Raw genomic sequence first — 23,909 nt, forward strand, 5'->3', positions numbered from 1 at the left:
CAACATCTCGCTTCCTGTTTCTCTTTCTTATTGTTGTCTTTTTGACTTGTCTTGTGGTTTTTGAGCCAAAATGGGGTCATTGTTCTGAGGCTTGTCCTGACATGGCAGCTCCTTCTCCACGGCCTTTGCTGGAGTCAATGTGTGTGTGTTGATGTCAAATATGTCTTGTTTAGCATCAGCCATTAACAACCTGCAGCTGATAATTCTCATTTATTGTGAGCGGGTGTAATTATTAATAATACTGTGGATAATTTAGATTCTCATTACCTCGCTTTGCTGACAGTGATGGATTCTTCTTCCTTCACTGCTCGTGTTGACAGCAGCTCAAAATTCATAACAGTGGTGAGAGATATCAGATCCTGGAAAAAGAATCCCTCATGTACGACTTTGTTTACCATATTTACTGCAGCGAGTTTGAACATGAACTGTCTTTTTCCCAATTGGCAGCCTCTGTATGCACCCGTGTCGCACAAGTATGTCTCAGTCTGACATCAAACAAGCTGTTACTCTTGCACAAGCTGTCTTGTGATTTGCATAAGTTGCTGCAACAGGTGAAATTCAGCTTCCCGTGGGAATGATTAAGTGTGGTTGAGTGGAGCTCTGTGTTATAATAGCAAGTGAACAGATCTATTAGTGTAAAACATGCAGCTCTGCTTTAAATACTCGCTGCAAATATATCCCAGGAGTTTACTCTGTCAGCCTTCAAGTTATTCTGGTTGAAAGACAAACTAAAAAGACTCCTGACATTTAGCTCAGTGAGATGTTGGGCGGATGCAATGACTTATATAATGAAAAGTAGTCTGTCCTTCTGCAAATGTCATTAAACTTGCAGCATCAATGAATGTTTCTGTGCCCTCAATATCTTTGAAATACATGTCACATTTTACTAATTTTGGACATCTCCTTTTAGAACAAAGCTCCCAACATAACAGATGTTTGGCTGCAGTGTCCTTCTTCCCCACAAGTGCTTGGAAATCTTAAATACTGAGGCAGGAGCCTTTCAGGGTGGACTGACCTCTGCAAAGACTCCCTCCAATAAAGTATAACTACCTAAGCTTCCTAATGACTCCAGTGACCTCGCCTCAGGCTAAGGTGACCTTCTTTTAAGGTGAACTTCTTCCTGGTCTTAGTCTAAACTATGCATTCTGTTCAGGTTAATTGGTGGTTTTGCTGCCAAGTATGCAAAAAGATTAATAAAGTTCTAAGATCACTGTTGCAGACTAAATTCCAATTAGAATAAACTGAAATAAATATAAAAATAATTATTAAACTACTATTAAAACTAGTGTATTAATAATTGGTGAAACTAATAAACTGGAATGAAACACACAAGATTGAACTATAAAATCATTTTACCTTTTATTTTTCCCTTTACTTTTTTCAGCTTTAGGTAAACTGTGACAGGTGTCCTAAGACAATGACAGCAGTCTTTGTTTTTGCATGATCTCAGCTTTGTGTTTGCCCCATAAAGTGCAGGTTAGTAATTAAATCCAGTCCGGAGGGTGCATTCAGAGTCCTACTCCCCCTTCTTAATCACTCTTAATAAGCTAACACACTGGGAAACCTGCAGTTACAGCAGTACATTTGGACACTGTGGTGCATTTGTGTGTGTGTGTATGTACTGTAAATACCAGCAGGGGTCACTTCTAAAAGGGCTCAGATAAGTTTGTCTTGTGAGTCACTGTTGAACTAGAGGGTCTGCAGAGAAACCCCCTCCACTTCACTTCCAGTACTTGCCTCAGATCGGTTTCATGCAATTTGACCTCAGATTCAAAAATAGCAGTTGTCCTCAAGTTATGCACGCATGCTGTGCACCTAGAAAATCACTCATATGCACAGACTCAACAGTCCAGCCAGCAGGTTGTCAAAAGGGAAAATCATGTAGAGGAGAAGCCATCACTAACATCAGGTGCACCTGCTCTTTTGTGGACATCAAAACATCTTTTAGACTAAGTGTAATTCCCCCCAGGCACGACGAACACAAGTAGTTTTCTTGAACTGGTTTAATGAAGCCTCCAAATCTTCATCAACACCGTGAAAACTGTGCAGAACAATACATTTAACACAATTAGCTAAATAGCTACGGACCACATCGTCAAACCACACAATATGTATTGCATGTACCTAGCTTGCAACAGGACGAAACAGTATACAAACAAATGATAAGATACCTCGTTGGCTGCATGACACAAAGAGGGAACTGTCCATGAGACTCGAAGGTGAGGGTCCCTTCGTTGTCCTCCGCTTGACGAGTTCAAACTCCTAAAGTGATCCAAAAGGACTGTGAGCCATATGACAGTCCATCGGGAAAGAAAAGGAAACCACGTCTCCTCGAAAACAGCGCGAGAACAAGCTCACAGACACGATCATAGGAATAATCACAAATAAATCAAACCATGTGTCACTCATTAAAACAACATGAAACTACAATCATGTCTCCAATTACTAACATGAAATGTAAACAACCGTATATACAAACTGCATATCCACCAGGCATCAATGAACCATATCAACAAACTGCATGCACCATTATGGATACATTTACACTACGCATTGAGCCTCGGTGCAGGAGTATATTTTCATCTTGCAGTACTGGTGACTAATAATCAATAACTAAAAAAAAAGTAACCTTTTTATAATATGAAAGGTCACATTTTAGTCAGAAAGCATCCACACTGTGGCAGCAGAAATTCTGGGGTGGCTCACTTGGTGCAGAAACAGAATCAGTGTGTTTTTAATGTCCAATATTAATGAAGATATTAGAGCCATGAGCCAATTATTAGAGCCATTTAATCAACGAGTATCTGAAAACAGCAAAACTCATACGTTTATCAGTGTGTATAATTTTGTTGTGCGTGCATGTTAAAATGCAGAACCTGACATTTCTCATCAAAAGAATGGCTCAAATTTAGGAAAATAAACTTATACAGAGTCTATATGGAGTTATATAAGACACTCAATGTCACTCTCATGTCTGTACAGTAACTATGAACAGTAGCTAACAGTTAGCTTCACTTAGCATAAGGACCTTTAGCCAGAGGACTCCTTACTACAAAAGTAAGAAAATCCACCGAACTGCACCTCAAAAGCTCTTTAATTAACACCGTATGTCTCTTTTGTTTAGGCCTGAACTGAAATGCCACAATCTGCTCCCAAAATGTCAAAGTAATTCTTAAAGTAAACATAATATTTGCAGCAAAGAATCTGCTGTGTGAACAAGCTTGTTACCTACTATACTATGTGTGTGTGTGTGTGTGTGTGTGTGTGTGTGTGTGTGTGTGTGTGTGTGTGTGTGGGTGTGTGATTTGTTTGTTTACGTGTCCAGTTTCAATGCACCATCTTTGTCTTCAGCCCTAAAAAAGGCTAATTTCAGCTGCTGTCAGTCATCTGCTGACATGATCTAATTCTTAATATCAACACGCAGAAGGAGAAACAGCAGTTTTCCGGCAGTTTAACGCCAATCAGAAAAATAAGTCAGACTGTAGCTGTTGGATGGATTTGTGGAAAATATGGACGTGCGATTTTCAAGCAGCAGCTTTTCTTTCATCATCTTTTCTTCAGGCCCTCCGGCCTGCTGGTGGAAGGCAGGCTGTGTGTGTGTGGTGCGTCCAGACAAGACGTTCAGTCATGGAGTATGATTTAGTCTGCATGTGAGCACAGAGAGGAGTTATTTTAGGGAGAAAACTCGTCCCCCGAGGGTGTCTGTGTGTCTTCTGACTGTCAGTGTTATCGTCAGTGTCAGATCTAAACCTGGAGATAAGGACTACGACAGACAGCCTTGTCTTAGCTTGTGTCTTTTTTGTCTTAACCTACAGATAAGCAGAAAAGCTTTTGAATGAAATTTTGAAAATTACTTTTTTATTTATTCTGAGTGAAGCACCGGATGAGAGAAAAATGGATGCTCATGTTTTGTTTTGGGGCCTCTCGGTGCGATGACCTCCACTGACAGAGGACATACTCATATATTATCTCCACATGTGTTCACACCCACTCCCAATCCTGCAGTGGCAACAGGACGGCTCAGTGTACTGTAGATTACCCAGGAGTCTGTGCTGCAGCAGGATCTTCACACCTGTCTGCTACTTCACACGAGTTTGTAAGCTGACCTGTTTGGTCCGAGTTTGTTCACATGTGCAGCCGAAACATATTGTGTTGTGTGTGTGTGTGTGTGTGTGTGTGTGTGTGTGTGTGTGTGTGTGTGTGTGTGTGTGTGTGTGTGTGTGTGTGTGTGTGTGTGTGTGTGTGTGTGTGTGTTGGCGTGCATGCGTGCATGTAAACATTATACCTTCACAAATTCAACTTTCATTGAACCTTTAAGTTTTCACATTTTCTTTAAATCTTACCATAAATTAATCACGATTTTTAAGCTACTAGGTTTATAATTTGCACTTGAAAAATGCAGCAGATCCTCACTTTGGAGATGTTATACCCAGGAAATGCTTGTAATTTTCTGTTGTTTCAACCCTCACATGACTATTTTCCTGAAAGGACCCTCTGCTGCAAAGTGCAGAGCAGACAAACACTTAATTTGATTATTTGTTGGAGCTTAACTGGAATCACACAAAGAGCTCATTCACTGGTTCTAAACCTTTTAAAAAACAGCAAACTCAAAGGGCAATTTTGTATGACGCTCTTTTATTTGAATAATTAGTGAGGGATAATCCACTGCGAGCTGCGAAATGGGGGCTAATAACCTTGAAAATAATCTGAAATTAGACCTTGTGCAGAATAGATACCTGATTCTGATTGGTAAGAGGTCCAATAAACATACTGAAAGTCATCCTGAAGGCGCCAGAAGCATGAAAAGCTGTTATGCCTGCCAAAGGTGGGAGGCTCTTATATCTGAGACGATATAATGACGGTGTCAGCTGTAATTTATGAGGCCGCTGGGTCTCTGACAGCACTGTTCTTGCAGGTAGACCTGCTTGCAGCACAGTCTCCATTGGCTGCCCCACTTCATCTGGCAGTGCGAGATGAGTTCACATTCTTTCGAGTCAAAATCCCCTTTGATGATAAATGACATCAAGATGTAATTGGTTTCCTTACGGTGTCTCAGGTTTCTTATGTGGAACAGTTTCAGCTCTACAGAGAAATGCAAATCCCAACCCTGAACCACGGTAAAGTGAACTCAGCCTGGCAGAGTCTGCTGGTGAGACGGGAGAGCTGCTGTAATTGAGATGGGATTTGTGTTGGAGCGGAGGATTAGTATCTTCCCAAACCTGTGGAGTCAATAACAGCTGACGTTAATTATCTAACCACGCCGCAAAATATTCATACGACCAGGTTATTTTAATCTTAAACTGAATCAGGGAAACTTTCAACCTCGTGTCATGGTCTTCCTCACCCTGAAAACTCCAGAAAAACCTAGTCAAGAATGAATTTTTACCACATTATTGGAAAATTTTGCCAATTTAAACATTTTTTTTAAATTTTAGAACCATAAATGTTGCAAAAAATGCAGAAATGTTATGTAACAAAAAATGTATGTAAGATCTAAAAATGTCTACTGATGCAAATGCAGTTAAAAAAGCCCACTAAGCACATAATCAAGTGTATGGATGGATGTTCTCTCACATGTGCCTTGAGTGTTACTGAATCTGTTTTTTCTCTCGCTGCCAAAAGTGGAAAAGAATCAATGAGCTTTTTAACAATTAACCTCAGGCGATGTAACCGTGTGATGTCAGTGTTTGCTTCCCACAGTGTTTGGAGATACAGATGTTATACGCCTGGTGAGGCATTGACCGACAGCAGTGACGCTCTGAAAGATGTCTTTCTGCTCTGCCGTCACCGGCACAGAAATCTGTCTGGTCGCGGGGAGATCTCAGTCTCCAGGATACAGTCGAACACAAACTGTCATTTTATCCCTCCGTGCGCTATTAAAGATACAAAAATAGACTAAAACATGATTCCAAATAACGATTTGCACCCTGCCTTTAGAAGTTCTGTGTCCCCACATACAATACGTCCATTCTGAGTATTGATTAACGACCTCAGAACAACCAATATTAACCAATATGACTCATCAGTCCGCCTTACAGAGTGCTGCATTCATCCCTCAGCCTAACCTGGGTACAGCGTGAGGGTACGCAGAGATCCCGGCCTCACACTGGTCCTGGGGAGTGGAACAATGGTGCTAACACCCTGGTTCTGGCATGCTACGCTAAGCCAGACTAATGCCAGGAATGTCAGTAGTGAGCTGGCTGGCGTGTGCTCTATTTTTCAACAGGCCGAGTTTGGGAAGCACTGCTGCCTTTTCCATGTATACACGCCCAACGGTTTAGCTGTGGGTATGTGGTAAAGTGATTCAACAGTAGCAACATTGACACTGAGAGTTGAGAAGAAATTTGCTTCAATCAAAGCAGTAAAAGCTTCATGATGGATCGAGGAATCCAAGGTTTCACTCCACAGTGACACTATCAGTGTTAATCATATACTGGATACACATTCATTCACTTGTAAAGGTCACAGTCACTCCATCCAGACAGAATGGATTTGTTCTTCTTTGTTCATAAACTGTTCTTCCGGCTGGCCCCAGAACAGCCTCTTGTGGATCTCTGTCAGTGCTCCACAAAAGGCCAAAAAAACAGCCTGAATGTGTCTCTTTCACAGTTGTGGATGTGAACGATAGCGGGCCTCAGAGTCCATTTTTCATCGTGACACATTCTGTGAATTCCTCCAGCGTTGGTGCCCCCTTCTTAAGTCTTTCTTCTGTCTTAAAGAGCCTCAGAGAAGACGCTCGCACAGATTCTGCAAATTTAAAAGGAGCTCAGTCGTTTGGATCTGGATTTACTCGTTAATGAACTGCAGCAGGAGGTTTTCCTTGCTTCCCGTCCTCTCAGCCGTGTGTGAATGCAGCATCCGGTCTGATAAGATGCGTCTCTGTGGAAAATGCTTGTCCCTGATTGGCTGGCAGGTGTGTGCTGAATTTGAATAGCATGAGTTCATATTCTACAACTGTGATGCCATTAAGAGTTTTCCCTCAACAACCTCCTCATTACTCCTTACTGATAGTAAGGAAGGAATATGTTGCACATGAATTATAATCATAAGAACTTAAGTGTTAATAACCCGAACTCTAATCTAATTAATCATTAATAAGGGCTTTATAAATGACTAATAAAGAGGCAATATGCTGCTAATATACATGTTAATAAGCAACTAGTTAACGCTGAATATGTGAACCTTTAATATAGAGTGGGACCAAATTAGGGTCCTGTTGTTGGGGATGTGATGAGGAAGAAGTCCAATGTGCAATCTGCTGCACAAACAGCCCATAATAGCCTCTAGGTTACACAATTTTTATTCAGCTTTTTTACCAAATATTGTTCCCACGCCTTCTGGTAACAGATGTTGGAGCGTTTGCAAAATTAGCCTCCTGGGTGTCCTGATGTTGAAAGACATGGCTTCAAAGGAGGAAATGTTATTTCTGTGTATCAGGACAGCTTATTGTGTATTGTCGCTACGATAAACTGTTGAATTTGCTAATGTTTCCAGTGTGGGAGAAGCAGGGAGAGGCTGTAGTAAACAGATTATTTTTAGCGGCTGACAGCGGACTCCCCGGCTCGTTTGTTGTCTTTCTGTTTATGTGTGAGTGCAGACGAACCACAACAACTGCACTTGGAGTTTGATATCACTTTAATGAATGTAGACGGAGGTGCAGTATCACCTCCTCCGGGCCTGCTCTGATGGTGTACGTCATGCCTGAGACCAGTTTGGCTCCACCAGTCCACCCTCTCACCACGGAGTGTACTGGTCCAACTCCAGCTTTTCATGGCTGAACTCCATGATGGGAAGTTCCACATCCCAGAGAGGGGCGGGGAGGGTGTATCAGGTCTTCCACCTCTGATTAAGGGGGGGGGCATGAGACTGTGGCTGTGCTGTAGACTCAGTTTTGACACCGTAGTACTGAACAGCTGCGTGGAAACAGAAACATCACTCGGGTGTGCAGTCAGATGGGTTACTACGCCACGCCGTGACATTTAGCAAGGAAACCTGATTTCCTCTCTCCTCTCAGATATTATTTTATATTTCGTAGTATTTAGTAGTATTTACTACTACTTTTACTTGAGTAAAAGGTCTGAGTGCTCCCTCCGCCACTGGTTCTAAATTTATTAAGATGTGAATGCTGTACCTTTATCTCCTCCCCATTTAAAAACCTGTATACAGAGGTAAACATGCATCCCTTTAGTTGTCTCAGCCCAGTCAGATGCTAGTTTGTCCCTCCGAGTGGTCAAAGTGCACCATAACATTTAAAAAATGTGCAGCTCCTGCAGTCCCCTGGCATGAGGATATATTTGTCAAAGGCCGGATGCCTGCTAAAGAAATAGCATTGTGTTATTTCTCGTTATAGATTGTGATGTCTTGATTGAGATGATGTTTCAGGTGTGGCCTGCCAGCTGGTGCGTAGTGTTTACTGCCTGTCATCACCGGGAGCCTCATCTCTCCGGTGTGAAGCCCTTCGCTCTTCTCTCGGTCTTCTCTTGGTCTTTGCAGGTTGTATTTTCATCGCATACCTTCACAAAGTGCTGATCTAAGAGGGTGAGCAGTAGAGTTTAACACTGGAGAGTCGTGACATTAAACAGATTTGTGTGTGAGTTGATAATTGCTGTAGGATGAATTATGAACTGTCTGTTGGAGCAGCTCAGTCCAGTCATGATTTTATGCTCCTTTGCATTATTTCTATTTGTTTACAATCTACAATAGACTTGACTTACTTGTTACATATATTTATATATGCAGCCATTTCTCACCTATTTGTATGTGCATCCTTCTTTGTTCAGTTTTGTTGTCCTGGTTTTTAGCTACTATAATTGTTATGCGCGTAGCTAAAATCTTAAAAACTTGTGCACATGCATTGTGAAGATGTGAAGCATGGGGATCGTTGAAGCGTTAGGAATAGCTGGGATGAAACTGGTTGTGTGAAACAACAGGGAGGTGTGAGGGGACGACTCTTAGTAAATCTGTAAAGAAAAATCCAACAGAGATGCAGCTCAGCTCAGCACAGCACTGCTGTTTGGTATTTTAATGATTATCTGTCAGTAGAAATTTTGACTTGTCAAACAGCTGTAACTTATATCTATCATTAAGGAGGCTGAGGTGTGCTGCTTCCAGTGCTTGCATCCTGGCTCGCTTGCATTGCTTGCAGCCACACCTAAATGGAGCACATCCACCAGTACCGTTATGAGTTACACCTGTGCCGTCCCTGCTATGACATTTACAAGTGAAAAAGTTTGCTGAGTCATGTCTACAGGCATTACTTCCTCCCAGATTGTTTAATGAGGTCTACCAATAAGATGCTTAATGCTCAAGATGGCTATGTTTGCTGTTAGGGCCATTGTTGTCTTGGAAGTTAGGATTAGAGAAAATTCTGTCTGGGAGCTTCAGTTTAGGGAATAAAAGTCCTCTGTGAGTCACAATAAAGTGAAATTTGGTTAAAAAGGATGGACATGTGTTTTGTTGTACATTTGTGTTCTTGACCTTGAGCTTTTTTTGGTTAGTGGGCATTAAAAAGAAGCATTTGAATGAATAGACTCACAATTTGCCATGCTTAATTTTATACTTATGTAATTCATAGTTTTTAACGCCAGTTTACAAAATACATGACTTATCTGCTAGACCGCAAGGACAATATTTATCAGGGTATTTGTCAGTATATGGGAGAGTATAATTGTTGTGTAATACATGAGTTGTGGATATATGATGTCTTTATCTTTAGAGGCAGCAGCTTTTTTGGGCAGTAGGCATTCAAAATGAGCATTTGACTAAAGGCCCATTTATACCCTCCGGATCCGGACGAAATCCGTCCGTCCGTCCCACACGTTGCCTCCGTAGGGGGCCTTCATACCTCCGTCCGTTTTCAGTGTTTTGTCAGTGTGTCCTCTAGGGGGCAATGTCGAGTCGTAAATTACAGAGCCGTTGTCATGGCAGCCGATGCCTTGTCAACGCTTCTGTCAGCATATACCGGCATCAGTAATGGTGTCAGTAGAGGAGGTTATTATAATGACAGTACTGAGAAATAGGAAAAAAAGATTAGACGAATCTTTTTTTTGACGTAGAGCCGGTTCTCTTCTTCGTTGGTTTTTAGTTTGACTCATTTTGCTCATTTTGACTCTACACTGCCCCCACGACTTCCGGTGGTTTCGAGTGGTTTCGTCCGGAGAGTTCCGGATGGCTAAGCTCAGAGCCGACGGACAAACTGACGGATGAAACAGCCTCCGGATACGGACGCTTTCGTCCGTATCCGTTATTTACGGAGGGTATAAATGGGCCTTAATTCAGTAGAGTTTACGTCCCATTTTGCTCCATGTTACAGGAAGTGAATCTGTCCCAGACTTAATATTCAAATCTGAGAGTCATCATTCGAGGGGCTAACCTCTCAGTCAGCTTCCTCCTCCCACCCACAGATGCTGTAGCTCTCCTCACTGCTGCTGGAGCTGGCTAAAACTGGATCCGTGATGTACCTTCATCCTGACAAGCATTCATTGATTGCGTATTGATTAGAGAAGCGGTCATTACAGCCTTCCCCGCTAGCTTCTCCACTATAGCACAGGTTGTGGTGAATCCATGGCTGAAAATATGTCAACAGTGCAATGCAGTTTGCTGTCCAGGTGTTCTGCATCAGTACAAGCTTTCTCAGGCTCAACGTCATCATTTGGCAGCTCAATTGGGCACAAATATGAGATGAAGGATCGGTGTGTGAGAGAGTGTGAGGTCAGAGGCAGGCTGTTGAATTCAGCAGGACTCTGTTAGAGGAGAAAATAGGTTCTTCTCAACCAGGTGGCTCGAGTAAAGCTGGAAAAACATCCATTTTTCTGCTCATGTCTGTCTTCATATGGGCAAAATGACTTCCATTCATTTTGAGGGATTTAAGACGGGTCTCCTCATTAGTCCCCAGTCATTCATGTTTTTGATTTACCCCCTGAAGGCGGCCTTGTTTTGTTTCAGGACATTTCTAACTTTTGGTATCATGATTTAGCGTGTGTGCTTGGTTTGTAGGCAATGTGAAATATTTCAGCTATTTATCTTTTATAATAAAAAGCAGCTGTCAGAGCATTGGCTGGGTGGAATAAGTCAGACATGCAGCACCGCGAACCTTCAGCAGATGCTTTTTGAAAGCTTTTAAGTAGCCTGGCCGCTGAACACTTCATTAGGAAGAAGGCAAACCATGAGCAGGAAATGGCATCGACTCTGAAACTTGAACCCGTGTGGACCTGTGGCCCTGATACATGGGACCACATGACCATCTGTCCTATAGAGCTGCCTCATTAATCAGATCACAACATATTGATGGAAGTAGCAGCAGTGGGTAGACAATAAAAGCCATGCAGGACACAGAAAAACCCACAAAGAGGTGATAAACACACGAAACAACTCGCACACACCTGCACCGTTATCCATGTTGACAGGTTAGCCTCACTTCCATTGTGAGTAATCCACAGCTTCATCACCTTTCTCCATATTTCCAAGTGTAAACCTATTACCAACGCGCGGTACATTGTGAAACGGATGATCTGTGCTTTCCAGGATGCTGTGAGACTTACACAACACTTCCTGATTGTGTGTTTCAGTGACTCGTGCATTTCACCTGTCGGTGAGCTGGCTTCCTCATAATCTTTACCAGTCTGTCGTCACCTAGTTTCTAATGTTGTCATAGTCTTCTTAAGTGAACGTGCATATATGTGCCCTGTCAGTTCGTACTTGGGTACTGCTCTGGCAATTTTATGTTGAAAGTGGTTCATTGTCTTTCTGGGAGTTTATTCTTACGCCTGCAGATGGACTCATCCTTGCCACCTCGAGTAAGACTGCAAGAAGAGAGCCCAGAACAGGGGAAGTTGTCAGGTTATATAAAATACTTTATCTTGTAAATAGGATGACATTAGCATCAGAACAATGTCGCCACAATAGGCACGTCATACTGTGTTGTTCAGTCAGGACAATGATCGGTCAGCAGCTTTGATCATGCAAGATGTTCTGTTAATCAGTAGATGAGTACATACGTGGTGTCATGGTCAGCAGATTAACACATACAGACATCTAATCAAACGGCATAGTCAATCATTTGGCTTTAAGGTAGTGAATGCCTAGGACTGAGTAAAGAGAAGATGAAATCATTTGGTTCATGATTGAGGAACAGAGAAGACGGATAATAAGAATTTCCATTGCAGTACATCTTCAGTATCGCTGACTTGCACGACACAGCATTGTGTCAGACGATCACCTTCTAAGACCTTCACCTTCTAAGATAAGTGTTAGTCTTGCTTGTAGATATTGCTTTAAATCTATCACTGTAGATTTAAAGCAATAGCTAACATTACACCACTGGTACCAGTATCCGACTCAGCTCCTCCTGACCGCAGACAATTAACAAGCCATTTTTTTGTCAATTTCTTGCATTTTTCATCCTTATGAACAACTTGTGGTACTCGATAAAAGCTCCTCGTGGTTTCTTGGTTTGATAGATCTTAACAACTGTAAAAGATGCAAAACATTTTAAATGTGTGTGACAGTGCTTTCTATGCTAATCACTTCCTGCCCTCTATCTGCAGTTTGCGCCACAACAAAAGAGGACGTCATATGCCAGCTACACGTTAGTGATGTCAGCTGTTAACTGAATGTAGTGTAGACTGTTGCAGAGTGCAGTTTGGTTTTTTTATTAAAAATGATATCATCAAAAAGATGCTGTTCCATAATTTGATTGCGATCCGACTGCAAAGTTTATTTTTCTCAAAAGTGCTCGGTCATCTGAACCCCTCTGAGGTCCAAGGCCCCCTCTGCAGCATAAAAAACAGAGAGGCTCCTCCATCCAGTGGTAGTTTTAAGAGAGGATAATGCTGAGTCACACACACGGTTGTCCCGAGGAAGAACAAATAAACCACACACTGACTATTTCTCACGTTTACCTTGATTTTATCTTTTAGTTTTAAAATAATTCTTCGTCTTTTAACACCAACATAAATGGTTTATCTCCTAGAGTACCAGGGTAATATTTTATCAGCGCACTTACTTAATATCTTTACTTATGGAAAGTGGGTTGTATTTGTACCTCAAACTGCCCGCCTCATTCATCATTTCACGCTCTGCACTGCCTGCTTGGCCTCAGCTATACGCACTGTTGTAACATGACAGCGGAGCGTGCCTGTTATCGGCAGAGGCACCTCCCTGAACACCACGAGGATGAGACGGGACAGCATCAGGGAGGAGTGAGAGGTGGAGAGGAGGGAGGTGTGCTCCTTTCTTTCACAATTTCTCTGCTGACAGGGACTATATGTGAGCGGGTAGGAGAGAGGGAGAGGGAGAGAGAAAGGGAGTGAACAAAAACACTAAGCTGCCAGCTCCTGTGGCAGCAGCAGAGCAGAGGGAGAGAAACAGCCTGCAGTCAGCAGAGAGACGTTTGCATCCTCCAGCGTGCTGCTCCGCCGCCGCCGAGCTGACCTTGCAGAGCTCAGACTCGACTGTTTGGAGCTTCAGGCGGTCGCGAGCAGGGAGACGGCAACCATGGATCCCGGAAGGTCTATCCAGCATGAGATCAGCTCTCTCAAAGGTACTCCTCTTGCCTTTTTGATATTTAGCTCCCTCTGACTGCTGTCATCGCCGTCATATGCTTCCAGGACCGCCTTGTTTTCCCACAATCCCTCTGTGGCGAGGACTTCCTCATCATATGGATGAACAAAAAGTTCTGACTGTTTCAGGGCTGTTGAGTTAAACGGAGGAATGCTAATCCTCTGTTCTCTCTTGCTCTCTGCATATTTTTGTGGATGAAAGGAATGAAAAGCTTTTGTTCCCCTTTGTGTCCAGGCGTGACCACAGGGGTTAGGCCAGGGGTCAGGCATTGTGCTCGGATAGTGCGTTTCACGAGCGTGTGTGTGTGTGAGATGCTGTGGGAGGCTGCCGCCACCGCCGCTACTGCTGCTGCATGCGGCACGTTGAATGCGTCTGCGCCGGGAGATGCAGAGCAGGTCGGCTGCTGCAGAGCGACTGCTGCTGCTGCATCGCCCTGCCCCTCAGTCAGGGATGGGACTGGTGGTGCAGAACGCCTGGTTTAGGAGGGGAGTCAGGGTGCAGCGTGGTCAGATGTTTCTTACAATGCGTGTTTACATCAGCAATGCTCGCTCCTCCCACCTCCCTCACATGCAGGTGTGCCACAGAATTAGAAACACAGCGAATGGAGGATTTTGAATGTCATAAATTAGTTGTGCATTAGGGCTGGTTGTCAGATCTCAATGCTTCTTTGGTGCTGACTGAAATTTGTCTAGCTCTGATCAGAACTTCTCAAAAGTCTGGTCAGTTTTGTTCTTTAACGGTTCTTTCATCTGATTAGGTCTGCCACTAGATGAATTAATCGATTAGTCCATGAAATGTCAAAAATTCAGTCCAACATCTTGAGATGTCTCATTTCTTCAGACCAACAATCCCCCTGATATTCAGTTTACTTTGATAGAAAACGGAACAATTTCTGATTTGAATTTAGCCAATTTAAGTCTGTTTTATTCATTTAGAAGAAGTTCTTCCATGTGTCCTATTTCAAACTTGGCTTATTTGTAAACTGATGGAAACCCTTGTATCAGCACTAATAGTATATATTTTCTAATAACACCCAACCTTTTCTCCACTGATGTAAACCAACTGTGGTAAAAGTTGGACATATTGTTGCTGTGACATCACCTTGAACAGAAGTAGATGAGTTAATTGCTCAACTTGTAAAGCAAAGCCTTTTTCCCATGATGTATTTCTTTATACTTTGTAAAGTGCAGTTTCTTAATTAGCGTGCACCCAACTGTGTAGATATTCAGAGCCATTTGTATCTCCAAGGCATCTTAACTTATTCAAATGCGACTCCTGTCCTCGCACATGTCTCCCATCGCCTGCAGGTACCGCCGTCTGCACAGCTGGTATTTCTTTTTAGTTTTTCAGGTATTCAGGGAGCCCTGTAGGGAGTCCCATGGCGAGTGTACTAGTTTAACACCAGTCTTTGAATGAATGTACTCCATCTCCATCTCTCTGAGAAGAGGATTAACAGCAGACTGACTGACATTTATAGAGACAGAAAGCCTCCAATTTGAGGAGACAGAACCCAGCCAGACTGGTGAAACTGGCTCAGCCCAGAGGAAAGCCTTTTTTTAAAAGCTCCTCTGTGTGGAGTTGAGGTTTGTCTGGAGTAGTCTGGCCTGGCGAAATGTGGTAGCACTTTGGAAGGGCTTTCCAAGCAGTGGAGGCATTTAAATGATCCTGGAGAGGGATCTGAAGAAGTCCTCCCCACCCGGAGAGGCTGAGAATGTTTTCCCCAGGCTCCGGAGACAAAAGCTCCCTCGCTTCACTGAGCGCTCCCAATGGACTTGCTTAATATGTTGGACACTGCTGCTCACTCGGTGCGGCTCAGTTCATTTGTAAGCATGTCGTCACCTCAAGGCCATTGCTCCCATTGTCAGCCCTTGTCAGCTATTTTCATGTACTTGGTCCAGAATCAGCTCTTTAAAAGACGAGCCTGTTGATGAGCTCCCGTGTGTGTTGAGACAAGCGAGGCCACCGTTGCTATGTGGCCTTGGTGACTTATCACCGACAGCAGAACTCACCCGTTTAGCCAGCATGTTCCTCTCTCTTTTACCTCTTTCCACCAGGCAGCTGTGGGCCTTGACCCAGATATTTTGAGCTCATTTCAGGCTTATGCAGATCTCTGAGCGAGGATTGAGGAGGAATTTTGAAAGCAATTACAAGGAGCTGCATTTAGCTGCGTTTTCTGAATGGCTAAATGAGACCCCACTTGCATGGAAGACATGGAAACCATTCCTTCTTCTTTGCTTTCTCGCTTGCTTTGCTCTTTTTTATCAGTTTTCAGTCGTGTTTTGTCCATTGCCTGGTTTGTACTGTTTTGCCTGCAGTCTTTTATGCTGCCGTCTTGGCCAGGTCTCCCTTGCAAGAAGCGAAAACACAATAACAAGAACAATGTGAACAAAAGAGCTTATCTCCCAGCCAGTTGGCGCTCTTAACCTGTTTTAACCTTTGGCCTTTGTGGAGCTCTGCCATTACAGTAGTTTTGTCTGTAGCTGCTCTGTGTGCTTCAACACTCAGTCTGCTTCAGGGTTTCCATCTAGCCCTTATCAGCATGTTTTCACAAACAGTGCACTGTCGTCAATGATGCTTTCTGAAGGTTAAGTGCAGGTGAAAGGAAGATGCCTGGGCTTTGAAGCAGAGCGAGTTCAAACCAGGGATATCCAGTTAAAAAGAAGTTCAGGGCAGGGGTCAGTGCACTTGACCTCTGAGCAGGTTAGTGTTACAGACATACGAGGCAGAGAGGCAAACTAGCTTCCTGACATTTGGCAGGTTCACTCTTGAATTCTGCAGACACAGAATTCTTATAGCTATTTCCAAATCAGCCACAGGTTAAGGTAATAACAGATTAAATGTTATGTTATGTTTTCACATGAAATAAGTAAGGGCCTTTTCTTGGCAGAAAAAACGGTATTTAGATGGGATGAAGACGTGGTAGGAAAACTGTTTGGATTGGGAAAACCTTTAAAGTTAAAGTGAGAAAGTCCATTTAAAATAGTGATACAAGTGATATGTATCCACATATTTGTGCTCAGGAGGAAAATTAACAAACAGTAAGTGTTGTGATTGACAGTGCATGAACAGATAAAAATGTCACTTTTTCCAGTCTGAACCAGCACTTTCACACCCCAAACTCTGCAAACTGTCTTGAAAGTCACAGTGTACATTACTGTACAGTGTAAAGAGTAAACCTATGCGCATGTTAAACCATGTTGCTCACATTATAACCAGTTACTGGATGAGCAGCTTTTCAAATGACAAACTTTGTTCGTCAGTGCAGGTGCTGTCAGACTTTTCACAGTAACACTGGCTGCTGCTCAGGCAGGGCCAGCCATTGTTTTCACTGGATAAAGAGTTATGTACTGTATATACAGAGTGCTGAACAGGCAGCAGCTGACAGCCTGTCAGTAAGCCCTGCAGCTGATCTGGGGTCATCAGCTGTCTTTTCCAAGCCTGCAGCCCTGAGCAGACCATTGTGTCTAACAAGAAAGGAGGCAGACAGGAAGTGCTTTCTAATGCTGATGATACACAACACGATTGTTTACAAAGCTGGAAAAAATTATTTATGTATGATCATGTTTTGTGTTATTTGATAAACTTACTGGTCCAAAAACATACTTTGTTTTTTAGCAGATGTTTTCTCAGCTATAGCTCAGTACTGATCATGAGGTGAAGCTCCCTCTACTGATGCTTTGATTCACAGACTGCAGCATCCAGCTGTGCAGATAAACAGTGTGCGGGCTCCTCTGTTTAGTTAAAAACAACAACATGGTTAACATCATAACAGGGTTATTATGTGGTTGCCTGATGACCTGAAGTGTGTGGTCTGGGGCTGAATGATCTGCTTCCTTATTTCGCTGCTGTATCCTGCGTATCTGCAGTCATGCTCTGTTTGATATCTGCAGATAACGATCCAGACCAGCATCAGATCAGCGCTTTCTCTTTTCCTGCACTGCTGCACTTTCTGCTCGCCAACAATTTCCCAGCATAAAATGGTCCATGAGGACAATGCAGGGCAGAAATGAGCAGCCTGGGCAGAGCAGAGGGGGCCACAGGTCAACATTTTTGATACTCATGAATAAAAAAAGAAGTAGGTGTGTGAAATATTGATGTTTAACATCACGTTTCTCTGCTGTTGTAGTCCTTGAATGTATCGTGTGTGAAGTGGCTTCATTCATTCGGCGCTGTTGGATGTTGCTGATACATCCTGTCTGTATTTCATGCTCGGAGATGAAGGGCTCATATGTCACTTTCCCAGTCTCTGTAGCAGCAGTATTCAGTGGCTCTCAGACGCTTCAGCCGCTATTTGAGCTGCAGGACTTGGTGGATCGCCGTGTTTCAGATTCCTCACCTGTTTCTCTCCAGCCGTGATTCAGTCCAGATGGGAAAACTTGAGTCAGTGTTGAGCAAAGATGAGCAAATAGTTTATCCCACCCTGAGCACAGCTGTTTTCATCAATATTTTTACATAAACAGTGGGTCCACTTGTGTGTAAAAGGCGTTGCTCGTAGTAACAAACACACGCCACCTGACTCTGCAGTTCCTCTGCTGAATGGTTTTGTAACTTTCGCCTTGTTTAGCTTTTGAAGCCACAACTTTATTGTTTTGGTTCAGTCTCACCACTCTCACCAGCATTGTTTTTGACTGCAGCAGGCAGCTGCTCTCAGCAAAAAACCTCTGATGTAACCTCTGTACACTATCTGCTCAGCACCAAACACCAGACAAAGTTAGCAAATAGCGTGAAGCAGCTAAAGAGATATTTCTACTGGAGGCCAGAACGGAGCTAAAAGAAGACTGAATATTGGACTTAAATTCAAAAGTTGACCAGAACCATGACTCAAAATGATGTTTTACCCACCTGCATCTGCTGGATGTTTGTCAAATCAGCTTAAGAGGTGGTAATATGTTTGTATTACATATGGTCTGTTTCTGCTGCCCCCCAAGTGGCCAAAAAACAAAAAAACAACTCAGATGTCAGCTTAATCTATTACCAAAATGCATGTTTTTACCTGCAGAATAGAACTCTCAAACCAAGATTCAGACCTTGACAGCAGAAGTGATGCAGCAAAGTGGCACGGTGGAACAGGTGGTAAAACTGTCGCCTCACAGCTCGAAGGTCTCGGGTTCGATCCCCATCTGGGGCACTGGGGGCGTGTCTTTCATCATGCCTTCGGTGCCTGCTGCTCAAGAAAAAGGGCCTTTCTGTGTGGAGTTTGCATGTTCTCCCCGTGTTAACCTGGGGTATCCTCCATAAAACCCCCACTAAAAACATGCAAGAAGGTTATTACATAGCATTACATTATGGGTCATGGCAGCGTTGGGCTGGCCTGCTTCTGGAGCTCTGGTTCACCACCCACATCTCAGATTTGTTTCGTGCATGAAGGCAGTGGGGTAATTTCAGCAATACCAGTACCAGAAAACATGCACGACAACAAGTCCACTCAAATCAAGGTTCTTGAGTTCTCTGTAATGAAGAGTTTGTATTCTGGGTGTATAATTCAGTGTGTGAGTACTGAATATGTGGTTGGCTTTGGGTCTGTATTCCTCAGTAATAGTCAGTGTAATCCTGTTAGAGCTGTCAGTGAACCTGTCAGTCATGCTGGTTGATAAACCCGGCCACCATCCTTGCCGAGAGGCCTCCTAACTTAGCTGATGTGATTACATAATCTCATTAACCTCATGTTTCCTGTCATTCAGAAGGGCAACTGGCCCCGTAATTTAACACATCCTCTCTAATCATCCTCTTCTTCCTCTAATCCTCTGCTTGGTGGGACATAATTACACTTTGTGTGCTTTGTTTTGTCAGAGAAAAGGGAGTCAGCGGGGGGATTGAAACCAGGTGACTCTTAAACCACTTGTTTTAAAACACTGCTGCATCTGAGTTTTCTCTGAAGTGTCCAGCAGGTGGCACTGTTACTGAAGCTAACGCGGGCTGACACACATGCCCAATTTAGTGGAGGCCTTAATGAGATTTCAGTTAGGGTTAAGTGCCATAAAGAGAGCTGCTATTTCGACCGCCATTACCGAGATGTCAGGCTTTGTTTTTGTTTTTTCAGTTCCTGCCTAAAATGGTCCTGCGGTCTGCACATTAATCTGCATTGTGTGTCATTAAAAGCATTTTCTCCAATCGGTCTGGCACTGTTCAGTCCATTAACAACTGCAGCAGCACTTGGTGTTTGTGAGTCAACATCACTCCACTTTTTAAAGATGCTCTCTCCTTTTTTACAGGCAGTTAAATTTTAAAGAGTGTGTTTTTGAAATATTTCAACATTTTTGCTAACTGCTCCTTTCGCTTGTGTTTTTTTCCTTCTAGGTAAGTGGCTGTTCCTGCCTTTAAAATGTTTGTGGGTTTGAGCTGTGGCTCCCAGGTGACAGTAGAGGCCAGTGGAGGCTGTCAGGTGGCACAGAAAGGGTGAGCTCCTCCTGTAAGTCCAGCACATCAACCCGGGTCCTTTGGTTTTTGTTAATGCAGCGGTCTTTGTCTCAATGTCCCCATACTGTTGATCATCAAAATTCCTTTTTCTGCTTGTTACACAGCAGCTTGTGCATGTCCTGGCTCTCAAATGAATGCTGCTCTTTATTTGACTTAATAACGACAGAAGCCCGGGAGGCTGTGCTGCTGTTGGTGGCATGAAAGGATGTTTGTCATTATGTGTGGCATCTGACTCTTTGCTCTGATACCAAGCCAAGTGAATCAACTGGATTTTATCTGTAGCTCGAGGCAATGCCTCTGTCTCTGTCCCTGTGTGTCTTTCTGTTTCTCAAACTTAATCTTCAGCCCCTCACATGTGCTACACAGTCACTTTTTACAGGCTCAGGGTCCACGTTATGCAGGATGTCAAGGATTTCTATCAATCATTAAGTTTATACAAAACATGGCAATGTCTTTCCTCATCAGTAAATCCTCGTATTTGGCTTTGTTGTTGATTAATATTTTTTATCAGTTGGCTAATTGTTGCAGCATTAATTGAGTTTTATAGACTTGATCGACTTTGATGCCTCTGTGATGCTGTAGGAAATATTACAAAGCTTGCCTGAGCCTCGTCATACCGCAGGTTTCCTACACATGATATACTTCTATATTTTGCTTTCAGCATGTAACTATGCAGCGTGGCTTATATTCAAGCATCAGGCCAAAATCATAGGCTTACTCTTGCATTTTTTTTTATCCCTCCTACTGACATTTAAGTTTGTCAGTAATTGTAAGTTATAAAGCCGTCATTCTTGTGCCATTTCCAGAGCTTGCCTGGCATGAGACTAAGTTATAAAAGCTGCAGGGGCTGTTTGTTTGCCAGCCCTCACTGCAGGCAAAACAGCCGGCAACAGCCAGCAAGACGCCCCGCCACATGAAAACAAAAAAAATGAAAAAATAAAATCAGCTCTTTCCTCATAAGACCTCTTCTTTGCCACTCTTCCTCCAGGCAGAGCGTAGTTACTGTCTTGCATTGTTCTCATGGTGGTGCAGAGTCAGGGAGTGATCTGGAAAAGTACAAAGCAGAGGGGAAATGTGGACAGGGGAGGTGGAGTCTGAAGAGGCTTATTCCCCTTTCACCCTGTCACTGTGGGGGTTTACAAGGAGGCTGGAGCTGATATATAGGACTCCACTAATGGCACCCCACACACATCATGCTGACAAGGTGGCCTCAGAGTCTTCCCATGACCAAAGAGGGTTGTAACTACGGAGTGTCTCCCAGGGCTTTGCCAAAGTGCCTTTAAGTTGTGTCCTCACTGGTCTGGCAGTCAAAAACACCATTGTTGCACTCTGGCGGATATATTACCCATTGCCGTAAACTCCCTTGGGGATATCCTCTCAGTGACTGCGGCTGAAGACAGTTTCTTCTTCATCTGGTAGTTAGTTAGCAGCTAATAAGACAGTGTGAGAATGAGCCCAGGAGGTGGCTGATTGAGGCCACCATGGGGAAAAAGTTGCCCAAGTGCAGCTATGTGTGCTCTCACTGCATCATGGTTTACATTACTGTAGGTATGTTTCAATAAAGCTTTTTTCAGTGCCAGTATGCATGATTGATTCCTCCCTGTTCTTAAATATGTTTTAGATTTGGAGCAAACAGAGCGATTTTAATCACCCTCTGTCTCCATGAGCATCAGAAAGCTATCACACATATGCTCTCTCCTCAAACGCTCCCGTCTCTCTGCAGCTTTTATGGCCTCCTATCAAATCCAAGCACGCTTGAATCTGAAAGCCAAGAAAGTTACCTTAAAGGAATACTTGTATCTTTTGAGTACCACTCCCCGTAAGCATGAAATGTGGCTGAAAAGCTTCCTCCGTTGTGGAAAATGCAGCTTTAGTCGGCTTGTTTTCACAGCAGTCACACTGGATTCCAGTAGTGACCCAGAATCACCGCAATAAAGCAATAAAGTCAAACTCCGAGTGTTGTTTTTTCACACCACTCCTGACTTCTCTGCTGATCGGTATGTTCACTATGTTGTAAACATAGTGAACATACCGATAAACCGATCAGGCCGCCAGTAAATAACTCAAAAGGCTGTTTCCTGCAGAGCTTCTGGCCTTTTAGGGGGCAACAACACAATGCACGACCGGCTTAACAGCAGAGACACTCACAATCTGAATTTCCAGTGGGGTATTCCTTTAATAACACAACTTGGTGTTGCTGTGGTCAGGTTCATATTTTGGCCTTGGGTTTTACAGACAGGAGATGAAAAGCGTGTGTGCATGGTAACGTGAAAACGCACAGTCTCCAAAATAATGTCAAAAGCAGCCTGCACTCACTATATACTGCATGGTCGCTGCCAGTTTGCCCGTTTCTCTGGTGTTTCTATCGTGAAACTTCTGGCTGCTCAGTGAGGCTTGTGTGGTGATGAGCCACGGAGCGACTTTCACTTCCAAGAAGGCTCTGTCTGTTTTGAGTGTTGCCAGTAGCGATGCTATCTTCTCTGACCACCGTTCTGGCCTTGCACTGTATTTACTCATATTTCTATGGCGTGTCATGTTTCCATGGTTGCAGGCATTCCTGGTTGGCCGCGCCCTGCCGTGACTTTTTGATGACTCACTGCAGTGGCCAGTCTCTCCCCCTCGCTCTCACAGAAATCATATTTCCTCCTCCTCTGTTGCCACGGTGTGGTTCCTCTTAATCACACGATGCTCTTATGGTCTGATTTGGCAAACCGGCGCCTCTGGCAAAGTGCAGTCATCCATGAGTCGCTTTCCGAGTCAGCCATTTTAGCTCTGTGATCTCTGAGACAAGCAACTGTAAGATGTGCCACCTTCACACTGAGCAGCGTGTCTTTCACTTTAGATTTACATCTTTGTGTTGACACTGCAGCTGCTTCGTGCCTCCCAGAGATGCCTCACGGGGTTTTCTCATGAAGGCTCAGGTGGTTTTGCCAAAATCTGGGGGCGCAGCCCTGTGAGCGTCCATTAGCTGCTTATGCGGACAGCCATTTTGGCTCAATTGCCCTCCAGACAGTTCATGTTGCAGCGCTTGTCTGCGGAACAACATCCCCTGAGTGGTTTGTGCAATACAAGCTGAAACCTTTGTCCAACTGGTTTGTGCTGCTCTGCTTTTCTCACATCCAGCATCCTGTTGAGGATTGAGTTTATGATGTACTTTCCTCATGCTCACATAAAAAACGGCTCGTTGGTGCAGATTTACTGTAGCGATGCGACACTTCGTGTTGCATGCTCTGTTTTATAAAACTACTCATGACCAAATACTTTGCACCACCATCTGACTGATTTTGACTGGTACTCGTCACCCTGCGGACGTTTCAGCTTCACCTATTTCCACTTGTCGGCAACAAAACGACCCTCTGCAAGGGATTCAGGTTCAGCTTCTCGCTCAAGGACAATTTGTGGTCTTTTAGGTGTGAACCCGGGGAAAACCTGCGGGGCTTCATTGGCCGACGTGGCCTCAGCTGCCTGCTCATTTACTGTGTGGACACAGCTGGTTTGTGTCAGTCCCAGATGGACTACAGATAGTCTTCATACACATCAGACAGGGTCTTGTCGCTGTCTCTGTCCTGTTGTTTGCATCTGGAGAAAGCCACCTCCCCATCAGACATTTGATATTTCTGATGCACTGCACATCCTGCCTCTCACTACATGTCATTTTAGCTTTCAGGGGTGAATGAAATCTGTGTGAAGCTGCTACTAAAGAGGGACTGATACCGATACTGGTATCAGATATCCAACCAATGCTGACTCAGACAGCTGGATCAGTGATAACGGGGTCGATCTTGTACCGGATTGACAATTCAGTCCATTTATATCTATGCACTTATACATTTACAAAGTAAGAAAGCACTGTTTGTTTCCCAGCCTTTGCCACACAGTGAGGCATTAATTCAACACTGGTTTCAGATCAGTGCTTGGTATGGACCAACACC

General features: G+C 43.6%; 1 protein-coding gene across 11 annotated transcripts in view; it reads left to right on the forward strand.

Moving 5' to 3' along the window:
• pleca (plectin a) overlaps nt 1–23,909 on the forward strand; it is a 97,143-nt gene that overhangs the window by 14,281 nt on the left and 58,953 nt on the right. For 2 of the 11 annotated variants that reach the window (XM_070984223.1, XM_070984226.1), the window contains exon 1: nt 13,372–13,540. The exons of the other annotated variants lie outside the window; for them this stretch is intronic. In XM_070984223.1, coding sequence (XP_070840324.1) covers nt 13,495–13,540 — 46 coding nt within the window. In that variant the 5' untranslated portion in view covers nt 13,372–13,494. Of the gene's footprint in view, nt 1–13,371; nt 13,541–23,909 lie in introns of those variants that run through there. 11 annotated transcript variants of the gene reach the window in all.

Source organism: Chaetodon trifascialis, chromosome 17 (assembly GCF_039877785.1).
Source record: "Chaetodon trifascialis isolate fChaTrf1 chromosome 17, fChaTrf1.hap1, whole genome shotgun sequence".
Taxonomy (NCBI): Eukaryota; Metazoa; Chordata; class Actinopteri; order Chaetodontiformes; family Chaetodontidae; genus Chaetodon; species Chaetodon trifascialis.